The sequence below is a fragment of the Equus przewalskii genome, chromosome 2, assembly GCF_037783145.1.
Source record: "Equus przewalskii isolate Varuska chromosome 2, EquPr2, whole genome shotgun sequence".
Lineage (NCBI taxonomy): Eukaryota > Metazoa > Chordata > Mammalia > Perissodactyla > Equidae > Equus > Equus przewalskii.
In genome coordinates this window covers 14137613-14160042 of record NC_091832.1, presented here as the reverse complement: position 1 = coordinate 14160042, position 22430 = coordinate 14137613, and the positions used below count along the sequence as shown (strand labels likewise).

Below are 22430 nucleotides of genomic sequence, written 5' to 3'. Positions count from 1 at the left end.
TCTGGGGATATGGGCCCAGGTGCAAACAGCCAAAGGGTGGGAGGGAGAGGTCTTCCTAGGCCGGTGTCCTCAGGGCTCTGTGTGCTAAGCTCAAGTTGGCCACATCTACTTAACTGTCTCTACCCTCAGGCATCCATCACCCCTTGTCCCTGTGGGACTTGGAGCCCATTCATTTGCCTTTGTCGGCCCATTTCAGCACCATCCCCTCCCAGTAACTGATTTGATCCCAGGGTCCTCCTTCCACTGTCCATTCTCTTACCTGACCTCATATTATCCTAGAAGCCCCTGCCACACACTTCTGTCCACACCTTTACAGGGTCCTGCCCAATTCAGGGTCCCCTGCGCTGACTGGCTGCCCCTTAATCATGCTCCCATTAATGAACTGACAAATCTCTAACCTCCCTGTCCCAGGAGGTGTAACTTCCAGGCCTCCTTCTGTGGCTGAGTTCGCGCTCCAATCCTGACCCCACTCCTCTCTCATGGGTTTGACCACCCACACCCTCTGGTCGCACCTGGAACCCAATCCCTTGGATGAGCCTGACCGATTTCCTCCGCCCCTCCCTGGTCCCGTGCCACCTCCGTGCCCTCGCTCCGCCGCGCTTGGCAGCCGACAGGGGCGGGCGTCGGCGTCGCGCGGCGGGTGCGGGCGCGCTGGAGGCGGGGACCGCGGGGGCGCGCGCGCGCGCGCGCCGGCAGGGCCAGCCCCTCCGAGGCGCCGTAGCGCGGGAGGGAGGCGGCGGCGCGGAGGTCCGCCGGGCCGTGGCTCCGTGGGTCTGCCCGGCCGCCCGGCCCCGCCCTGCCCCCCCGGGGCGGCTCCGCTCCATGGCCCGTGGCGGCGGCGGGAGGCGGCCCGGGGGCCGCTGACCGGGCGGCGGGAGGCGGTGGGGCCGGGCCATGGGGCACCGAGCCGTCCGCAGCCGCCGGAGCCGGGAACCCAGCCCGAGCCGGATCGGCGCCCCCTGCAGAGCCCCGAGCACCGGATGAGAGGGGGGCGCGCGCAGCCCCAGCCCAGGGCCCCGAGATTCCAGACCTGGGCCCGCGAGAGGCGCCCCGAGCGCGGCCCCGAGATCCCCGCCCAGGACCCGGTGAGAGGCGCTGGCCGTCGGACCCTGGCCTGGCGTTACCCCACCCCACCCCCATCTCTCGGCTCCCCCAGGGCTCCTTGGTCCGCCCCCAGCCAGCCTCCCTTATTGTCCTCGCTCGCCCCGGCCTCGTGGTGCGGGGAGGCGCTCCGCTCACGTTTCCCCTTTGCCTCGGCCCCCGTCCCGCATCCACTCCCCCAGTCCCTGCCCCCCCCCCTCCCCCGGCTCCACACCCACCCGGTCTTTGCTGCCTCCCGCGTCCCTGGTGCCACGTGTTCAGGCCGCTCTGCCTGCCAGCCCCGCCCAGACGCACCTCACAGCCTGACCGGCAGCCTGGCCGTCAGCCTGACCCAGAACCCCTGCCCGGAGGGAGGGGTGGGAATGTTTGCACGTGGGTGCAAGCTGCCCGGGAGCCTGTATGAATGGCTGTGTAAGTCCAGGAGCAGCGGCTTTGTTTGTGAGTGTGTGATTCTGTGCATTACTGTTACTGTCGCCCGGGTGTGTCTGTGACTCTATATGTAGTTCTGTGTGTCTGAGAGTGTGACAATAGCTGGGACCCAGGGTGTCTGTGTGGTCGTGTGATACTATGTATCTTTGAGTGAGACCCACCCTGCTCCCTGAAGCACTGCTGGAAGTGCTTCCAGAAATGTTGCTGCTCTGTTGGAACCACAGCTGGAGCGGGGGCCCAGGCAAGACCCTTTGCTGCCATGCTAAGTGCTGCGCGGGTCTCCAGGGCCTAAGTGTTCCCACCTCTGGGAATCAGAACCAGCAGTGCTGGGCAAGTCCAGAGAGTTCATTCTAGTCCTTATGGTCTTAGGGGAGCGGTGTCCCCTGTCCCACCCTGTATTTTGACGTCTTGCTCTAAAGAGAAGGGATCCCATAAATATCTTGTCCATATTGGGCCACCTGGATGTTGGGGGCCACTTGTCAGCCTGGTCCCTGCTGTCTTGGCCTGTTTGTCATTGAGATCTGTCTGACCAAACCACTGCTCTGTATGCTCCAGGGAGGACTAAATGAAGTCATGAATACAGAGTGCTCTTGCATGATAGGTACCCGTAAATGGTCTCTGTTCTGCAGACCACAAGTCCTGGGTTGAAGATGCTGCCCTGTGGAGTGTCTGTTCTCTGGGGCACAGGTACACATGTGGGTCTGTAGGTAAACATGTTTCCATCTTTAGGTATAAACCAGTGTGATTAGAGGTCACATGTCCGTGTTCCTGGGAATACCTGGGGCCATGTACCTGAGTGTGAGGGTGCTTGAGGCTCTGTGCGTGTCTGTGTGTGTGTGTGACGACAAGAAATGTAAGCATATGTGGCTTAGTACTCAGGTGTGTAAAGATATTTGAGTAGTGAGTTGCCAGGGACTGTGTCTGTGTGTCTATTTGCAGGTAGAATGTGAGTCCATGAATGTCAAAAAGTGTGAGCAGGTAAGTGTGAGGATGTGGGTCCATGAGTGTGAGCACTGGGCAGGAGGTGGGTGGGTAGCCTTGCCCATCCGGCCCTGACCTGCTGGGTCTCTTTCTCTCCTACCCCTGCTCAGGCCAGCAGCCGGATGCCCGGGCCCACTGGGCGGGCCGGCGGCCGCCTGCGGGATGAGCAGACTGCTGGGGCGGACGCTGGAGCGCGTCTGCAAGGCTGTGCTCCTTCTCTGTCTGCTGCACTTCCTCGTGGCCGTCATCCTCTACTTTGACGTCTACGCCCAGCACCTGGCCTTCTTCAGCCGCTTCAGTGCCCGTGGCCCTGCCCGAGCCCTCCACCCAGCTGCCAGCAGCACCACCAACTGCTCTCGGCCCAACGCCACTGCCCCCAGCTCCGGGCTCCCTGAGGCCTCCAGTGCCCGGCCCGGCCCCATGGCTCCCGTCCTTCCACCCTGTCCTGACTCGCCGCCGCCTGGTCTTGGTGAGCCTGCAGGGCAGGGCCTGTCTCTAGGGGTGGGCAGAGGGCCTTACCAGTTTGACTGGGGGAATGGAGTCTTGACCTGTGGGGGTGCCAGGGCTATTCCTGGGGTTCCCTTGCCCAATTCCCGGCTGAGGGAGAGGGCTGGTGTCCCTGGATTTGACAAAGGCCTGACTCCTGCACCACTCTGCTTACAGTGGGCCGGCTGCTGATTGAGTTCACCACCCCCATGCCACTGGAGCGGGTGCAGAGGGAGAACCCAGGCGTGCTCTTGGGTGGCCGCTACACACCGCCCGACTGCACCCCAGCCCAGACCGTGGCAGTCATCATCCCCTTTCGACACCGGGAGCACCACCTACGCTACTGGCTCCACTATCTGCACCCTATCCTGAGGCGACAGCGCCTGCGCTACGGCATCTATGTCATCAATCAGGTGCGTTGCCTGTGGCCCCCAGGCTGGACACTAGCCACCAGGGAACCCATGAGCTGCTGTGGGTGTGGGGGCCTTTCTGCCTGTTGGTGCATACGTGAGGTTGGGGGCATTTGTCTCTGGTTGTGGGGATATGTGAATGTACGAGCAGGGGTACACGTATGTCAGTGTGTGCATAGGAAGGTTTGCGTGTGTGTGAAGGAGAGTAGGCATGTGTGGATGTTGGCATGCACACTGGCAGGTGTGTGCATAGCCTCAGTGGGGATGAGCCCCATTGTTTACACTTGACAGGCCCCCCACAAGGTGGTGGAGGCCTAGGGTATGCTGGCTGTGAGGAGACGTTGCGGGCCTCCGGGAGAGGGAGAGTTCGACCCTGAAGGAGGGATGAAGCCTACCTTGGGGCCAGGTGCCTCACAGCTGAGGCCCAGGAGCTCAGCTCATGCTCTGAGTAGGGCTGGCTATTGGGGCCTGGAGAGGATCTGACCCAGGCCATCCTTCCGACAGAGAGCTCCCAGGCTGGGACATGGATCCCTGTAGACTCCAGGACAATGATGCAAAGCTGGATTTGGAGCAAGGGGCCTGGAGTGGGAGCACAGAGGGACCTGATCTGGCCTGGAGTTGGGAAGCGATAGTTGAGATGGGTCTTGAGGGAGGAACAGGCATCAGCTGGCAGAAGGACTGGAGGAGGCAGGGCCTAGTGAGAGGGCCAAGTAACATGTACATTGGCTTATTGGAAAGATTGCTCTGACCGCATGTGGTGACTGGGATGGAAGGGGCAGACTAGAGGCAGGGTGAGCGGTTGGGAAGAGGCTGTGATGTCCAGGAAAGTGATGGTGAACATGCATTTGAGTCGGGCAGTAGCTGTGGGGATGAAGGGAGAGATGTGATAGAAAGTGGGGAGTAAGGAAAGGGAGACGCCAGGACACCTCGAGGTTCTTTGTCTTGGCTGTTTGCCATATGGCTGGCTGTGCCCGTGCACGAGATGGGGACACAGGAGCTGGGCCCTGTCTGGGGGAGAGCGTGACTCTGAATTCCTTTTGCCTGTGACAAGGCTGAGCGCCTTGGGGAGGTATGGGAGGAATGTTCAGCGGGCCGTTGGACAGATGCGTCGACCCAGGAGTGAGGTCTGAGGTGGAGAGAGGGAGCTGCAAGCCACCAAAATGTAGATGGTCCCTAAAGCCCACAAGGTCCCACCTGCCTAGGGAGCATGGGACCTGAGAGGAGAAAACCAGCATGTAAGGGACAGGGATCAGGGAGAAGGAGGGACCATCACAGAGGCTGTGAAGGTTGGCTAGTAAAGTTCGAGGGGACCCAGGAAAGCGTGGTGTCCCAGGAGCCTGGGACTAAGTGTCAAGAAGGAAGCACGCAGCCGCGTGAGCACTGCCGGGGGAGTAAGGAAGGATGTGGACCAAGAAGCGTCCAGTGGATTTAGCAACAAGGTGGGCCCAGCGAGAGCCGTTTCAGGGGCATGGTGGGGGCGGAAGCAGATTGCAGTGGGTTGAAGAAGGAATCAGATTTGACAAAAGGGAATAGCCAACCAGAGACAACTCTTTAAAAAAAACTTGCCGAGAAGGGAAGGCAAAAAGGTAGAGCGGTGGCTAGAGGGAGGTGGTTTTTTTTTCAGATGGGAGAGAAGTGAGCATGTTGATGAGCTGTGTGGGAGAAACCTAGGGCCCCTGACTGGTCAAAGAGGTTAGAAAGGAGTGCTGATGAGCAGGGAGAAAGTGGACAGTCTCCGCAAGGGCTGGCGGGAGAGAAGACACAGGGGAAGGAGGAAAGAGAGCAAGTGCGCTGGGCAGTTCAGGGTGCCTGGGGGCAGCTCCCACCCCTCAGGCCCAGGCGGAGAGGAGGGGCCCCTATTCCTCCTTTCCTTCCAGAAGGGCCCACCCGCACACCCCCACTCCAGGAGCCTCTGTGGCTCCAGCCTGGAGATTGTGAGTGGGGACAGTGGACGCCATGGAGTCCTCCTTGCTCTGGCCCAAGTTCGGAGGTTGGGCCTGCATGGCCAGGATGCTGGCCTCGAGGGGACCTAGCCCTGCAGCCCCATTTCTCAGGCGACCCCAGGCCACTGGGCCACGAGTGCCCGTGGACCCTGTGCTTGTCATTTTGTTGGGGAGATAAGTGAATCTGGCTGGGTCCTGTCCTCGTCTCAGAGGCCTAGGGAGGTGGATGTGGATGCAAATGAGCCAAGGGGACACATGCTGAGGCTCAGTGGCTCAGTCCCTGTGGTTTCTGCCTCTTAGACCCTGGTCATTTGGGGCATTCGTTGTTCATCTTACTTTGTGACTGCATGCTCAGTGGGGAGACTGTGTGCTCAGGGCTGCTCATGTCTAGGAGCTCCACTGGCACAAAGGACAGGGCCATGGGGTGTGTTTGAATGAATGAATGAATGAAATAAGAGCTCTAAGTCACAGTTTAAACAGACCTTGGCACAAGTGAGGTACACAGGAAGGAAGGAATAATTATACTGGGGCAGGAGGTTTGGTTAGAGAGGCCTTTCCCAACATGAGTTTGACAAACAGAGCAAGAGAGCATTCCAGGCAGGGGGAACCGCCAACACTGAGGTCTCAAGGCAAGAAAGAGTCTAGCATGTTCTTGGGCTGCTAGGAATGTAGTGTAGCTGGGCCTTGAGGTGTGAGGGCAGTGGCCAGAGAGGAGACTGGAGCCAAATTGTGAAAGGCCTTGGAAGGCCAGGTTCAGGGTAAGGAGCTGGACTTCATCCTGAGAGTCTGAGGGAACCACATGGAGCTGGGCAGGGAGTAGGCCCCCTGGGACTGCTCTGGATAGTGGTAAAGTCACAGGCCCAAAGCTGACCTGTCCCCTCCGCCAACCCCAGCATGGTGAGGACACCTTCAACCGGGCCAAGCTGCTCAACGTGGGCTTTCTAGAGGCACTGAAGGAGGACGCCACCTACGACTGCTTCATCTTCAGTGACGTGGACCTGGTCCCCATGGATGACCGCAATCTGTACCGCTGTGGCAACCAGCCGCGCCACTTTGCCATTGCCATGGACAAGTTCGGCTTCCGGTGCGGGTTCCCTTCTCAGCTGGACCCAGACCTCCACACCACCACCATCCCCAACTCCCCCGCCAGACCCAGGCCCTCGCTCCCAGCCCAGGACGCCCTTGCTCCTGGCCCCTACACACACTCTGCCCAATCCCTGGCCCTCCATCTGGAATCCCCTTGGGCCCCTCACTGACACCTGCCCTCCCGTGCCATAGGCTGCCCTATGCTGGCTACTTTGGAGGCGTGTCGGGCTTGAGCAAAGCCCAGTTCCTGAGAATCAACGGCTTCCCCAACGAGTACTGGGGCTGGGGTGGTGAGGATGACGACATCTTCAACCGGTGAGGAGAGATGGGTGGGGAGTAGACTGGGTGTGCGAGAGGGTGGGCGCAGACTGGGCGGGGCTTCTTGCCCTTCCTGGTGCCTGTTCCAGTCCATCTGTCCCCGTCCCCAGGATCTCCTTGACTGGGATGAAGATCTCGCGCCCAGACATCAGCATAGGCCGATACCGCATGATCAAGCACGACCGGGACAAGCATAACGAGCCCAACCCTCAGAGGTGACCCCCAGAACCCCTGACCCCAAGTGCCCCCACTCCTCACTCCCTAGAGGTGACTCCCCAGTGGCACTGATCCCCAGAGGTGACCCAAACACCCCTGACCCTTGACTCCTAGAGATGACTCCTGGTACCCCTGATCCCTGTTCCCAACCCACAGCTCAGCCTCCCCTCAGACATCTCTCACCCCTGGCCTGATCCCTGGCGGTGACTAAACTTTAAAGGCTCAAGTCATCACTGAGTAGACTGCATTCCCACCGCGGCCCTCACAGACCTCACTTGTGCCAGAGTAGGTAGGACGAGAGCTGGCAGGCACTGGACACAGCTTCTGGGCCTGGGGACCCACCAAAGGTGGCCTGAGCGGTGTGGGGCAGGGAGTGGAAAGACACTGCTGAGCCTTCTGAGACTGGAGTAAGCGGCTCCGCCTCTGAGGATGCAGCGACACTCGGAGTCTGGTGCTGGCTGGAAGGGCCTGAAGGCTTATGGCGAGTTAGACAGGGCTTCCTGACGCTGCTCTGGGACTGTCTGGTGCCAAACCTTGTGGTGAGGGGGTCCAGAACAGTCATACCCAATCCCTGCTGGATATCCCACGTGAGGTTTGTTCTAGGGAAGGAGATAGGCAGTGCCAGCACAAGGTGATCAGGGCAAGGTGCTGTCCTGGCAGAAGAGGGAGTGATGGTCGGGGGCTTCCTAGAGGAGGTGATGGTAAACTGGAGTTTGAAAAGAGTTATTCGTTCACCAAATGTTTGTCATTGCCTTGGGTACAGTGCTGTATTCACTAGCCTAATGGAGACCAGTTTTGATAAAAGGAATAGTATTTATAGGAATCTGGAACGTGAACGCACACGGTATATGCCAAGAGTCTGAGAGTCTGGCATTACAGTCTCTGAAGGCTGGGGGTGACAGCAGAGGGGTCAGTGTTGGGTGTTGTGGGTCTCAAATCCCAGGTTGGGAGTTTCTCTCTTGTCCCAGGGGCACTGGGGAGCCTGGAAGGGCTTTAAGCAGGGTGGGGCAGGATCAGATTTGGGTATGGAAGGATCACCCTTTGGGTTCAAAGAAGGTGAAGGGCTGGCAGAGCTGCCGGGTGGAGCAGGAGGGAAGCCGACCAGGCCTGAGGGAGTCCATGGGGCCCAGGGTGTGTGCTGGGTGTGAGGCTGCTGTGGCCCCAGCTGGAGCAGTAGGGTTGTTCTGCTCTGGAGCCAGGGTGTGAGAGTGGGGGAGGTAGGTTGTAGCAGTGATGTAGGGGTGATGTTTGGCAGAAGCGTGAAGCTCCGGGCATCCAGAGAGCTGATGAAAAAGCAGTTCAGATAAAAACCATGGGGAGCAGGGCAGGGTCTACGGACTAGGAGGAGGGGGCCTTCAGGAAATCTGAAGGAGAGCGCTCAGTGTCGGTCAGGAGAGGAGTCTGAGCTGACCTCAGAAGGACTGGGAGGGTCAGAACAGGTGGGATGAGGGTGGGAGTGGAGCTCTTGGTCCTGTTTCAGAAATAGCAGGTCTAGATGCCATCATCAATTAGTGATGTCTGCCTTGGGTGGGGAAGGGGCAAGAGAGCCAGACATTTCTGGCTTACGGAACTCTGTGGTGGTGGTTCCATCCACCGTGTTGCTTTTGCCTCAAATCTAGGCATTATCCTGGCTGCTTCTTTCCCTCAGTCTGCATGTCCACACCATCAGCCATCATGTCAGTGCCACCCCCAGAGCATACCTGAGCCCCTTACTTTCCCTTTCCCACTCTGCCTAGTGTAGCCTCTGTCATCTTGCTTGAACACTGCAGTTACCTCTCGCTGGTTTCCCTGCTTTCCCCTTGCCCTCTGTAGTTCATGTTCCCTGTCCCGTTGCTTACTTGCTGACCCCGCCCCCACCCCAAACTGGACTAAAAGTCCTTCAGTGTCTTCTCACTCACAGCATAAAAACCTGCTTCCTCTGGCTTACAGAGCCCTGCCCGTACATGCTCTAACCTCCAAGCTAATCTTACTCTGTTTTTCCCTTTGGCCCATTAGGCCCTAGCCACTCAGCTGTGCAGATTCTTATTGCCAGTTCAGGGTCAGCGTGTGCTATTACCTCTTCCTGGAATGCTCTTAACCCCTGCTGTCAGCTTGATGTCACATCCTCACCCCTTCCAGGGCAGTCATCTTGGTCTCTCCCTCCTATCTCCCTGAGCACTCTGATGTGTTTCTTGTCTGTTACTGTCCCCCCTAGTGGAATAGACTTGCCATGAGAGGAAGGACCTTGCTGTCCTGTTCATGGCTGTGTCCCTGGTGCTTAGAGCAGAGCTTGGCATATGGGACTGTTCAGTAAATAGATAGTGAAAGAGTGACTAAAGGATGAGGAACAGAGAAGATGGCACAGAGATGGTGGGTTTGGGGAGAAAGCGTGATGCATCTGATACAGGACACATTGCATTTGAGGTGCATATGGGATGCCACATGTCTGGGTCTGAGGCTTAGAAGGAAGCTCTGAAATGAGAGAAAGATTTGTGAAGGTGTCAGAATTCCGGACTCAAGGGGGTGAGACCTCTGTTTTAAGGGAAGATGCAAAAGCAAAAGGGCTCCAGGCAGGTGGAGGGTAGAGGGGATGGCAAGGAGAACCAAGTCACCCCTGGAGGAAGCCAGGATGGCTTGAGCCTTGGCCCCAGGGATCCCATATGGGAGTTGGTTACCCTGATCTGGACCCACTTCCGTCCTATCTAGGTTTACCAAGATTCAAAACACAAAGCTGAGCATGAAGCGGGACGGCATTGCGTCAGTGCGGTACCGGGTTTTGGAGGTGTCTCGGCAGCCACTCTTCACCAATATCACAGTGGACATTGGGCGGCCCCCTCGGGGCTGACACTAGTGGACAAAGGCTCCCAGTGCCAAGGATTGCCTGCCAGAGGACTGACTGACAGCCTGGCTGGCGGCTGCTCTTCGGGGAATTCGCCAGGACTGAGACTGTGGGCTTTGTTTTCTGAGGGTCTTCAGTAGGCCCCCCAGCTGCACCTGGAAGTTTCAGAACCTACTTCGGGGGGCTTCCGTCCTGGGCAGGCCCCTCAAGTGTGGCCCTCTCTGGGGTCAACCCACCTTCCCCCCTCCCTCCCCAGCCCAACCCCCCTCACTGTCAGGGTCGGGCCAGCCCCTGCACTGCCTCGCCGAGTGGCCTGGGCTAGGTCACTCTACCTCTCTGTGCCTCAGTTTCCCCCCCTTGAGTCTCCTAGGGCCTGGAAGAGTGGGAGGTATGACTAGGGGGCAGTGTCACTTCCAGGGGGAATTCTCGGACCTGGGGATCCCCCATGCTCCCAGGGGAGGGGAAACCTTTTTCATTCAACATTGTAGGGGCAAACTGTGGGGCGCCCCCTGCTGAGGAGCAGCCCCGGGAGGGGACCAGAGGGGGTGCTGTGTCGCTGCCTGGGATCTTGGAGTTGGGCTTTGCATGGGGGGGCGAGTGTGGGTTGGATCAGTCTGGTTCCCGCCTCCCTGCCTCAGAGAGAAGGCAGTAGCCCCAGGGCCGGCTCGTGTTTGTACATTGCACAGAAACTTGTGTGGGTGCTTTAGTAAAAAACGTGAATGGAGCACTCCCTTTGTCTGTCTGGGGATGGGATCTGGGTCCCTGACCCAGACCCTGAGTGTGTTGTGGGAGGGCGCCTGGCCCAACCTATCGTTCCGGTCTGGATTGTCCTGGTTCCCCAGGCCTCTCCAGGTGCAGCCGTTCCTTAGGCTTCGTCCGCCCTAAGGGGAAAGATTTACTCTGCCGCTGCCTCCGGGCCAGAATAGGCAACGAAGTAATAAACCCAGTGGGCTCAGATTTCTCGGTTCTTTCACCTGCCCCGAAGCCGCAAGGCGCCCAGGGATGAGCCCAAGGTGCTTGGGGTCAGGGCTCTGTGGGGGTGGTTCAGACTTCAAAACCGTTCACCTCGCCTTGTGCGTGCGACTCTCCACAAGCCGGCGCCGCCCTCCAGACCCGGAATAGGCAGGGGCGGGGCCTTGTGGGGGCGGGGCCTGGGTGGTGGTACCGTTTCCTGGGTGACGGCCGCGCGGAAGAGGCGGGGCTAGGGCCCTGGCCCGCATTGCCCGGCTCTTGGGGGCCGTGACCCGGAGCCGTGGATGCTGAGAGTCAGCCAGGAGCCGGGCGGGAGAGCGCCAGAAAGCGGCGACTCTGGACCGGGTAATTCCAGTCGTGGGATTGGCGGCGGAACGAGGGTGGGGCGTCGGGGAAGCTGGGGGCGTGGCCTTGGGAGGCCGGGAAGGGGCGGGGCGTGAGCGGGCGTGGCCCAGCCCCGGGGGCAGGCGTCTCCCTGTGATCCCGCGCTCTGGGGCTGTCCCGCAGGTCCGAGCCGGGGGCCGCGCGTCCCGGGCGGCGGCGCGGGCAGGCCATGCCTCGGGACTCCCCGTCGCTGTGGGAGCTGGTGGAGGAGCACATTCCGCTCCTGGAGAGGCCTGAAGTGAAGAGGATTCTGGGGGAGACCACGGTGGACCTGAGCCTGGAGCTGCGGACAGAGGTGGGGAGTGGGAAGGTGCACACCCCAGGCCTGTCCCACAACTCGAGTGATTTCCCCACCTCCTCCAGGCCCTTGGCCCTGCAGTAACTCTCGAGAACTTGTCAGATCTCACTGTCCGCACAGCACACTCCAGTTTGATTCCTCCCTGCCCCTCACTCCCCCAATGCCCCGACTCCTGTCACCTCTCTCCCCGGTCGCAAGGTGTCCCAGCTCTCCTTGCAGGTGGTGATGCTACGGTCTCTGCTCCGAGAGGCTCGATCCTCCCAAGCCCCTGGCTCCTGCCCCACCTCTGACCCCTCCTCTCTTCTGGCGCCACCACGCCTCCTAAGAGACCTCGTGCGCCAGGAACTGCGGCAGCTGCTCCAAGCTCTCCGCCAGAAGGCCATCTTCGAGGGCAGGTGGGAGCCTCAGACCTGGGGCTGGGCCTGGTCCGCAGAACTCAGATGGGTTAGCCTTGCACCTGTCAAAGGGCCAGGGTCACCTTTCCTGCGGTTGGTTCCCTGGAAGGAGCCCCTGAGTTTCCTTTCTGTGCACTTTATGCAGGGACCAGACCCAGGCTTGGGTCCAGTATAGCCCCAGGGTCCTGCGCTTTGCCTTGGAGGAGCCCAGGTGTGATTTGCTGGAACAGGGGATATTCCAGATGACAGCTGGTGAACTCAGGTAGAGTGGTGGTAGGAGAGGTGGGATATGTCCCTGCTTGGCTGAGGGCCCCAGCCAACTGGTGGGTCCCACCTGGCTCCATGGAGGAGCTCTTCACCTGGGGCTGGACACTTCTACAGCCACTTGTGGTAGAGATCAGCACATGAGGGCTGCAGAAATCCAGGAGACAGCCTGGGGGCAGGCAAGGCTTCCTGAAGAAAGTAACTGGTTTGATCTGTTCTTGGAGTATGAGGAACAGATTTCCAGGCAGGGCTTTGCAGGAAGAGGGAGCAGTATATGCAAACATGGGTGGGAGGAAGGGAGGCTGTGTCCAGTGGTCACTTGTTCCTCAGGCTTGGAGAACAGGAGCGAGGTCTGGGGACTGAATGAGATAAATGAGCAGGAGCGTGTTCATATGAAGTGAATGGCAGCAACTTATTTCTAATTCTTACACAACCCTGTGAGGGGGGTGATGTCCCCATTTTGCAGATGAGGAAACTAAAGCTCAGGAAGGATAATCGGTTTGCCCGAGGTCATACAGAGTGAAGAGTGGCAGAGCCCATTTGCAAGCCCAGCGTCCAGAACTCCTCCTCTTTGTACTATATTATGTTGCCTTTGTGAGAAAAGACACAAAATTGTCTAGGAGAAGTGGCCTTTGTGTCCTGAAGGCCTGGGGTGAGGCAACATGGGGAGAGTGATATTGACTTCATCCGCCAGCAGCAGTCCCCAGGACCTCAGCATCATCAAGGACCGACTGAACGTGTCCAGCATTGACCAGGTTGCTGGACACCTGCGGTGAGGCCCCTGAGTGTGTGTAGTGGGGGTGGAGACGGGGAGGAAGGGACTGGGCCAGATCTGGAAGTACTAGGCCTGTGAGGGGGGGAAGGGAGGCAGCATACCTGGTGGGGAGACCCATGAGAGGAGGGCTGAGAGGTGGACAGGGCAGGGCGTTGCTCTGGGGCTGGCGAGGTTGCTGCCAGGAAGTTGCCAAGTTCGGGTGCCAGCAGGGGCCATGGCCTGAGGATTTTCATCCTGAAGCAGGGGGGGACCACAGAAGAGTTTTAAGCAGAGGAAGGGCTGTGCTATGGGGGAGAATGGAGGCAGGAGGAGTCACAGGCCCAGTGCAGTGGTGCAGAAGAGAGAGTGGTGCCTGCCGGGGCTGGGGGGAGTGCCGAGGGGAGTGGGCACTGTGAAGTGGGAAAGAAGAGGACGTGTCCTGCCAAAGAAGAGGCTGGCGGGGCTGGTAGGCTGTGCTGGAGCAGCCCCCTGAGCGGGGGAGGGCAAGATGGGCTGAAAAAGGAGGGCCTGGAGGGGGCTCTTGGTGAGGCTGGAGGTTGGGGCTGTGTGGAGGGCTCAGCTGAGCCCCGTCCTGTGGCACTGGTTCTGGCTGCCACACTCCCATGTGTCCCAGGAGCCTCCTGGAGGAGGAGTGTCGCGCCTTGGAGAGGGAGATCCCCATCCTGCAGGTGAGCTGCAGCCCCCCTCCCCTGCCCACCACAGCCTTCTGCTGAGTGTCGACACACCCACTTCTCACCTAGTATATGAGACCCCCATACACGTGTGTCTGTGTGTGCGTATGCATGTAAAGTTTGTGTGAGTCCTGTGTCCATTCCTCACGTGTGCACGCTTCTTGGGTGTGTGAATCCAGAAGCCCAAGATTCTGGTCAAGCCCTTAAGTCCAAGGTCAGCATTTTTAGATTAACCCGCTGGATTTGCTCCTGGTTTTTTGCCTCCTTTCCTTCCCTAAGTCTGAGTCAAGATCAGCCACCACCTCCCCAAGCTCAGCTTTCAGGGGGGATTGGTGTTCCCCCTAGGGACTGCCCTCAGGTGCTCGGGATGACGGGCTGCATGGGGTGGTTCCTGGGCCCTGCCACGGGGATCTTGGCCTCTGCATTCTGCCCTGCCCCACCCCACTCCTGCCATGAGGCTGGGGCACTGAGCCAGCTCTCCCTGCAGCGCTGCCTGGAAGAGGAGTATACAGGGGGCCTCCAGCCCTCCGAGGCAACCCTGGAGCCCACCCTGGCAGGTGAGGCCCCTGAGCAGGCCCCAGAGCCCCCAGCTTCTTGCTCCCTGCCACACACTCCTACACACCCCGGGAGAGCTGGGTGCTGTGTCTCAGATTCATCTCTCGTCCAGAGCTAAAGGAGCAGAAGGCAGCCATGCAACAGGAGCTACAGGCACCCCTGAGGCCTTCCTGCGTCTCTCCCAGCCACAGGTAAACAGGGCAGAGGGACGGCTGGACAGGGTGGGCGAAGGGTCCGGCCATAGCCCTCAGCTCTTCCTTCCTGTTCAGGCCGCAGCTCCTAGGGTCCTCCGGTCGGGACCTCAGACCCTTGCCTTGCCTCCGTGGAGCCGCTGGAGTTTGGGGCAGGCCTCCCCAGCGCTGCCTACCTGCTCCTCCTCTGGAGCACTGTCCCCGCCCGCGGGGCCTGGCCGTCGCCTGCCGCTGGGGACGGAAGCTTCAGTGCATCCCCAGGGAAAAGCCAGCTTCCACTCCAGCGTCCAGTGCAGCGCCCCAGGCCCCAACCTGAAGGGCTGGCCATGACGGAGGCTTTGGCTTCTGCTGGAACTCGCCCCATCTGCTGCTGCCACCTCTCAGCTGCCATGGCCCAGCCGCTTCAGAACCAGTCTCGCCAGGACCCCGAGGCTGTCCTCTTGGGCCCTCCCCCCACCCCATTACCAGGTTCCTAGTATCTGGTCCCAGCCTCCACAAAGGCCTGGCAGGCAGAGGTCTCATTGCAGCCCTGACTTCAGTCCCCCTGGGGGACCCAGACAAAGCACAGCAGCAGCTCAGAGACAGGAATAGAAATTTCATTAAAATCTATGGACTTTAAAATCCTAGTGGTGCACGATGGGCAGGGCTGGGCGGTGCACCGTTATTGCTACAGAGGATTAGAGGCGGCTCTTCCGGGGTTGTCACTGCACAGAGGGGCACAGAGGACGGACGAACGGACACTGCAGGGCTTGGGGGAAGGAGCTGTGGCTCCAGAGAGGGGGTGGGGCACGCGGGCTGGGGCCATTTGGCACATGAACAAGGGCAGCCCTGGTGGAGGGCGGGCAAGGGGCTGTTGTGTAGGGTCCCCTTCCCCAGGGCTCTGGGCTCAAACTTCCTGCTGAGCAGCACCCCACCCCTGCCCCCCAGAAACTAGTGCTTTGGGCAGGCTGCTGGGTCAGGGGCCTCTGCTGGCTGGGCCTGACAGCCGGGCCAGAATGAGGCGCAGAGACCCCAGAGCAGCCCTGAGTGAGGTGCAGGCAGGCCTGGAAGACAGATGGGGCCTGAGGCTGGGGGCAAGGGAGTGGCAACCACAGATAATACAATTTTTACAAAAATAATCACACAGACAAACAGGGCTGGGCGGGACTGCCTTACAAGTAACACTGCACAGCCCCCTAGCCCCTCACCCTGCCCCCAGGTAGGAAGATCCAGATTTGCCTGGGCAGAGGCTGGGATCTGCTCTGAGGGCAGGAACACTGGTCAGGAGGCTGGGGGCCCAACGAGGGCGCTAGGTAGGGGACCCACCCAGAACCTCAGTTTAGGGCAGAGAGTGGGGGCATCAGAGGCCACATAAGGCCCGGCAGGCCTCTGGGGACCTGGACCAAGACCCTTCCAAAGTGCTTTGGGCCCCCCAGCAACCATCCCATCGCCTACAGCCCCAGCTGCCATCTTGGCATCCAAAGGACCTGTAAACACTGGGGACACGAGCACGAATGACCGGCTAGCAGTGGTAGCCAAGGTGACAGCAGCCACCCTGGCCAGGGCGTGGCAGGGGCAGATAGAGACACCTGTCCACTGCCTCACCAGTCTCTGTGGTGGGAGCACAGGGCGGGGGGGGGGGCCCTCCCCTGGCAGCGGTGCTCATATCCGGGAGTCCTGCAGACGGCTGGAGCCGTTACTGCCCACCATGGGGATCTGGGCCTTGTCTGGGTGCAGCGGCTGGACCTCGAGCCCGTCTTCAGGAGAGGCCGGTATGGTGGGGGCGTAGCGCCCGGTCCGGTGCTCCAGGAGGGCAGGGCCCCAGTCTCTGCTTGGCTTTGTGGCATTTTTCAAACGCTGCAGGAGAGGTGGGCGGGGCGTGTCAGAAGGGAGACCTTAAGCCCCATCCATCCAGCCCCGCCTGTTTCACCTGGCTGCCCCCTGCCCCCACCCCTCACCTGGAGGAGGGTGTCCCCATCTGTGCGGCAGAGCTGGAACAGGGCGTAGAGTGGGATGCAAATGACGGAGGACAGAGCCATGAGGAAGCCGATGGCCACAGCCCAGCCTGGATACTGGTAGTGGTTGTAAGTGATTGGCTGGTACTGGATCACCGTGAAGATGAGAATGAACTGCAAAGGGTCGGGGATGGGAACGGGTGTGAGGCCTGCCCAGCCCCGCCCAGGCCTCAGGCCTCCTATCAGCACCCCATCCTTCCCTCTCCAGTTTCCCATTCTAGAAGGAGGCGTTGGGGAGGGCAGGGACCATGATGTCAAGGTGTGGGTAGTGGAAGAAACAGATGGAACCAGGGCTCCAGGGCATGGTGGGCAGGTAGGCACCATGGAAGGGGAGAGGCCTGTCAGTGGCTCCCTACTTTTGCCTACTGAAGCAAGGCCAAACCCCTGCCTTTGGGCTTTCGAGACAGCTTATCTTTCTGGTCACATTACCCTCGTCTCAATGGTACACCCAGCGTTTTCCACCCTCTTCTTTTATTCTGGAGAATCCTCCTCTGCATCTTCCTCTGTCAAACCCTATTCAAATGCCACCTCCTTCAAGAAGCCTCTCCAGATTTCCAATCTCCTCCTGAAAGGGCTCTCTCAATGGCATTTTCCCTCTGCTAAGGATTGGTGAACGTTTCCCATGGACCTGGGAGCTCCTGGGACTACATTGGCTCTGGGTCTCCAGTGCCCAGCACAGTGCCTGGACCTCTAAGCATTCTCTGATTTGCACTGACTTGTGCAGAGAGGTGGGAGCAATGGGGGACAGGAGAGGGCAAAGTCCTGCCTGTCTATGGCTGGAGATGGCAACATATAACCTGGGGAGGCTCCAAAGGCTAGAAACTGTAAGTGTCAGGCAGCAGATGCTCTTGGGAGCTTTAGAAGGAGATGAGTGAGATGGGAAATAAAGCCTGGGGCCGAAGCAGCAATAAAGCTAAAGGGAGCAGAACGATGGGCAGGTGGTCATGGGCCACCTGGAAGGCCTGGGAGTATGTACCGCTTGCCAGTGGGGCTCAGCCTCTGCCTGCTGAGCCCTCAGCTGTGTCCTGGAGCTCAGGCTCCTCCAGCCTTCCCGGTGATCAAATTCTGGAGGGCAAGACCCACATCATCAGCGCCCCGTCCTGGGATGCTGCGCATGGTGGAAACTTATAACACGTTTCCTCAATGGCACTAGATCCTGATCTCAGTGTGGACAAATCCCTTATTTGAGCTGACAGAAGGATGGAGTTTGTCAAAAAGAGTTTTTCAGAAATAAGAGAAGCCCCCAAAGAAAACAGGACAGCCCAGAGACTCGTGTCCACAGAACCTGGAGTCCTCACCTTAAGTCACTCCGGCCTGGCTTTCTGAGTGCAGAGGGCACTGCCCACTTTGCCTCAATCTCGTGGAGACATTGGACCCAGGCTGAGGCTTCCCCTGTGGAACCTACTGGTGCCTATCATCTCCTTCCTGACTCCTGCCCTGCCCTGGCTGGTGCCCCAGGTCTCTCCCCGGGGTGGCCGCCTCCTCAGAGCTGTGGATCGATGAGCTTCCCTCGGGCAGGGCCTAAGCCTGGGGATCAGCCACAACCCCCAGAGGGCACGGTGCTTGCGGTGGTGCCTGCCCTCCCCGGCCTCCCACCACTTACAGGCGACTGCTGCTCCTCCTGTTTCAGAGCTGGGCCAGTGGCCAGAGCCGGCGCCTCTGCCAGCCTCGGGAAGATCCCACACCCCATGTGGGAGAAGCCTCAGCCCTCAGGGGCTTTTTTTTTTTTCCCTTTTTCAGAAACATGAGCCAAAGTGGAAATCCAGTGCTGAGCTCCCCACAGCACAGAGGAGCTGGGCATGACAGGGGCATGACTCTGGACACTGTCTTTGCCACTGGGCTGACCCCTCTGTCACTCAGAGCCGGCCCTGCCTCTTCTCTGCGGGGTGACCATTATACTATCAAACCCCTGGTGCCCTCCCTTCCCACCCTGAGCCTAAAGGAGCAAAATCAGATGGTTTTTAGCCCAGGGACCAATCCTCCTTCCCATAGTTGTTTCTAGAGTAGCACTGGCCCAGCACACAGCCTCCACATTGGACCACTTGCTTTGAGTGGTGGCTCTGCCTCTTATTTGCTGTGTATTCTTGGGGTAATTACTTAACATTTCTGTTCCTCAGTTTCCTCATCTGTAAAGTGGGGATAATATTGGAGAGTTGCATTACAAGTCAGTATATGAGCAGCATGCAGAAAGTGCCTGGTTCCCGGCCATGGTGGGCATTCCCTCCACCAATTCTGCTCCTTGATGGGAGTTTCCCAGGTGTCGAATACTGGTGGAAGCCACGAATTCCCTCTCCTAAACCAGCCCACTGCAGCGCCTGGAAGGCTTACGAGGTTGCCCCTGGCCCTGAGCTGACATCTGACTTGTACAGCCTGCTTCTGGAACACTGATGCATTCACCCACGTACCCCGGGCACCCTGGGGCTATGAGGGGTTGCAGTCAGGAGCTCTGCGAGGCTGACACTAATATCAGTGATGGTTCCTGAGGCCCCTTTAGAGTGCTGACTCTCAGTGGCCAGCAGCCTGCTTTCCCCTTCCGAGGCTGGGCGATGTCTTCAGTCAAATACAAGGCCCTAAGCTCCCTTCCTAATGTGAGGCCAGGGCCCGGGTGGTTCTGAGTCTCCGCACACCTGTCTGACTCTATGCAGCCCCCCACAACCTTTCAATGGCCAGAGCTGCAGGTGTGGAACCTCACTGGGAGCTCTGGCCAAATGGATGGGCTCCTGCTCTCCCTCCACTGGGTTCTAAGAGAAGGACACATGCCAAGGGGCAGCAGGGGAAGGGAGGGGCCCGCCAAGGAACTAACTTACAAAGATGATAGCTGGAGAGACAAAGCGCCAGCAGATCTGGAAGAAGAGGGGCGGTGGGAACCCCAGCATCATCTGGATGTCCTGGAAGTAGTTCCGATGCCCTGGAGAGAGGAGGGCTCAGTGGGCCTGGCAGGATGGCATGGGCAGGCCAGGGGCTGGGACATGGGAGGCCACGGAAGCTTGGGCGCTTACCATAGATGTACATGATGGACACACACATGATGCAGGAGATGACGACCAAGGAGAAGCTGGCTGCATAGTTGTCCATCAGCAGCAGCCAGTAGATGCCTGCCTACGGGCCAGTGGGTAGCTGAGTTGGTGAATTGGGGGTGCCTGAGGCTAGGCTCCCCTACACACTACCCACTGCACCCCACCCCCCAGGAACTCCAGCCCAGCCTTTCCCTCGGTTTTTACCTGGCTGGTGAGGGGGATGCCCAGCAGGAAGCCAGCCACAGCCACACCCAAGGTCACGTAGGTCTTTTTCTTTAGGATCCACTCATTCCCCACCTCATCCACAATGGCTGTGACTAGCGTCTCTAGGAGGCAGAACTGCGGGATGCGGCCATCAGAGCAGGGGCCTGACCTCTGCCCCTGCCTCCTCCCTCCGCAAGCCCCTGGCCTCATCCTGCACCTCGTACCTGAGTGCCCAGTCCCAGCAAGATGAGCATGAAGAAGAAAAGCAGGGACCAGAGCGGGGAGATGGGCAGCAATGTGAGGGCCTCAGGGTAAGCCACGAAGGCCAGGCCGGGGCCGTGGTCTGCCACGCGGGACACGTCCACACCAAGATGATTGGCCATGAAGCCCAGGATGGAGAAGATGACAAAGCCAGCATAGACACTGGTGGCACAGTTAGTGATGCTGATGATGATGCTGTCCCTGGTCGGGAGGAAAACAGGGAGAGTTCAGGACATGCATCTGCTTCCCTCTGCCCTGTCTGACTCTGTGCAGACCAAGAGAAGACGTGGAGACACGGAAAGTTCTAGGAACAAAGCTGCCGCCAACTTCTTTTCTGGTCTGCTCTGGGCCTTTTCAAGTGGGCCTGAGGCTCTTGGGTCCTCATAGACCTGGGGCATCCCGGTCCCCACCCTTCTTCTCTCTCCTGCTAAGCTTCTCTCTCTGCTCTCCACTGACTCAGTCCAGACCCAGGTTCCCAGGACCTCAAGGCTGTGAGTGGAATGGAGGGCCCTGGCGGGCCAGGAGGCTGCGCTGGATCTGGGGGCTCTGGGCGAGCGAGGATCAGGCTGCAGAGAGGGCAGGGAACAGGGGGCAGCCCCAGGGCTGGCAGGGAGTCTCACCGGTAACAGTTGTTGTGGAACTTGTTGTAGGAAGCCATGGTGATGAGGCCTCCCCACGCGCAGCCCAGCGAGTAGAAGATCTGGGAGGCGGCATCCCCCCACACCTGCAGAGAGCGATGGGCCACAGAGGAGCCGTGGTCAGAGGCAGGAGCCTATGTGCCCCTGCCCGGCCCTTCCGGGTCACCCTCCACATCACACCTTGGCCTCCAGGATCTTGTCCCACTGTGGGGTCAGGTAGTACATGATGCCCGTGAAGGCTCCCTCCAGGGTCACGCCACGGACGAACAGGATGGTCAGCACCACATAGGGAAACGTGGCCGTGAAGTACACCACCTGGGCGCAAGACAGGCTCCACTGGGTTCCTTTGGGGTCTTCCTGCTCTGGAGGCGACCTCCCTGGTCCCCAAACACCACTGGCCCTCTGGTCCCTTGTCCCCTCCGGTGTCCCTTCATCACCACCCCCATCCCCAACACACACTCACACGCACACACACACACACACACACATATCCCAGGTCGGGGAGGCAGGATCTTTCTGGGTGGGCACAGACTGTGCGGGGGGAGGGGTACTTACTTTCCCTGAAGACTTGACCCCTCGGATGAGGCAGAGAAAGACGACCACCCAGGAGACACCAAGGCAGCCGAGGAGGGGCATTCGTACCTCCCCAAAGTTCCCGATGTCATCTGACAGCTTCAGCACGTAGCGCCTGGGGAAGGAGATGCTCTGTCATTGCGGGCCAGCCTCCACCGCCCAGCGACAAATTCCCAAAGCCCAGGGCCCAGCGTCCTTTCTCAGGAGGTCCCAGCAGCCCACACCATGAGACGGGAGCCACTCTGGGGCCCCAGACTCAGCTCCACCGACCTAGGCCCCTCTGCCTGCTGCACCCCCCACCAGGGCCAGCCTCCTCGGCCCTTGGGGTGCAGAGGGCTCCCTGTCCCTGCTCAGGCTCACCCCAGGCCCTTGCTTGTGCATTTCTCCCTTCAGGAATGCCCTCCCCTCCAGACTGGACACAGCCTATCAGGTGCCACATCTTCCAGGAAGCCTTCTGTGAGCTTTTCACCCACTAGTCTCCTCCATCTCTGATGAACCACGGGAGCCAGCAGAGTGCTGAGTAAAGCTTGGAGGCTCTGGAGCATGCAGGCTTAGCCCCGAAGCCCGCTTCCTCCCCAGTGTGTGCATAGCTCCATCTGGCACCCTCTGCCACGCCAGCTGTGCTCTTTCAGTCACTTATGTGCCAGGCGCTGTGCTAGGTGCAGGGTGTGTAGACCTGGATCAGGCATTGTCCCAGCCCTCAGGGAAGAGGGCGGGGGAGAGCATGTGGGACTGCTCCAGTGGGAAGGACCAGAGCAGAGCTGAGTCCGGGATGCTGTGGGCCCCGCCAGGAGGGGCACCTCTACCCCATGCAGTGGGGCATGCTGGAAGGCTTCCCACCAAAGTTGGAGCTTGAGCTAAAGTTCGAAGAATGGGGAGGAGGTGGGAGAAGAGGGGAAGCGCATGCCAGGCCGGGAAAGAGCAGCAGCAAGACGGGGGTATGGCTGGGGGGCCAGAAGCACGGCCAGCCTGGGCACATAGGCAGCTCAGGGAGGCTGGAAGAGAAGGTGAAGGGAAGAGGGAAGGCTGAGGGACAGGAAGGGACCAGATCGTAAGAAACCATGAAGTCAACGCTGAGAAGTTTGAATTTTATCCCGAGGGCCATGGGAAGCTTCTGAAGGGTTTTTAGAAGAGCACTCTCAGGGTCTCGCCTCGGCTCAAAACCTTGCCGCAGCTCCCATCTCTCACCACAGAAAAGCCAAAGTTCTTACCACGGCTACGTGGTCCACTACCTCTGCCTGCCATCCCTCTGATCTCCTCTCCTCCTCCTCTCCCAGCTGCTTACTGCTCCAGCTGAACTGGGCTCCTTACTGTTCCTTAAATATGGCAGGCATGCCCCCGCCTCAGGGCCTTTGCACATGTTATTCTAGGTCTCGAGTGCTCTTTCCCCAAATATCCATATGTGCACATGGCTGGGAGACCTGTGCAATCCCACAGGGCTCCACGCTTA

The 22430-nt window shown here is 59.5% G+C and overlaps 3 protein-coding genes across 20 annotated transcripts in view; 2 read left to right on the top strand and 1 right to left on the bottom strand.

Annotated features, from left to right (window-relative positions):
- The first annotated feature begins 709 nt into the window (after positions 1-709).
- Positions 710-10512, top strand: B4GALT2 (beta-1,4-galactosyltransferase 2). 2 transcript variants are annotated; one of them, XM_070593663.1, is made up of 8 exons: positions 710-1085; positions 2470-2508; positions 2622-2980; positions 3175-3410; positions 6244-6434; positions 6629-6751; positions 6865-6969; positions 9656-10512. In XM_070593663.1, exons 2-8 carry the CDS (start codon positions 2489-2491, stop codon positions 9792-9794), a joined length of 1173 nt encoding a protein of 390 aa, XP_070449764.1. In that variant the 5' UTR covers positions 710-1085; positions 2470-2488; the 3' UTR covers positions 9795-10512. The 2 variants fall into 2 exon arrangements, with proteins under 2 accessions (XP_070449764.1, XP_070449775.1); XM_070593674.1 differs by lacking the exon at positions 2470-2508 and having other exon boundaries at positions 917-1085.
- A 429-nt stretch (positions 10513-10941) lies between these two features.
- CCDC24 (coiled-coil domain containing 24) lies at positions 10942-14914 on the top strand. Of its 2 annotated transcripts, none has more exons than XM_008515980.2 (9): positions 10942-11105; positions 11268-11439; positions 11662-11837; positions 11983-12099; positions 12796-12873; positions 13490-13544; positions 14035-14104; positions 14215-14293; positions 14372-14914. In XM_008515980.2, exons 2-9 carry the CDS (start codon positions 11314-11316, stop codon positions 14607-14609), a joined length of 939 nt encoding a protein of 312 aa, XP_008514202.2. In that variant the 5' UTR covers positions 10942-11105; positions 11268-11313; the 3' UTR covers positions 14610-14914. The 2 variants fall into 2 exon arrangements, with proteins under 2 accessions (XP_008514202.2, XP_008514203.2); XM_008515981.2 differs by having other exon boundaries at positions 10955-11105; positions 12799-12873.
- SLC6A9 (solute carrier family 6 member 9) overlaps positions 14869-22430 on the bottom strand; it is a 31394-nt gene continuing 23832 nt past the window's right edge. For all 16 annotated transcript variants that reach the window (XM_008515983.2, XM_070593591.1, XM_008515985.2 and 13 more), the window contains 9 exons: positions 20963-21095; positions 20588-20722; positions 20390-20493; positions 19733-19970; positions 19509-19643; positions 19287-19386; positions 19095-19195; positions 16231-16401; positions 14869-16129 (listed from right to left, as the gene is read on the bottom strand). In XM_008515983.2, coding sequence (XP_008514205.1) covers positions 15935-16129; positions 16231-16401; positions 19095-19195; positions 19287-19386; positions 19509-19643; positions 19733-19970; positions 20390-20493; positions 20588-20722; positions 20963-21095 — 1312 coding nt within the window. In that variant the 3' untranslated portion in view covers positions 14869-15934. The remainder of the gene's footprint in view (positions 16130-16230; positions 16402-19094; positions 19196-19286; positions 19387-19508; positions 19644-19732; positions 19971-20389; positions 20494-20587; positions 20723-20962; positions 21096-22430) is intronic.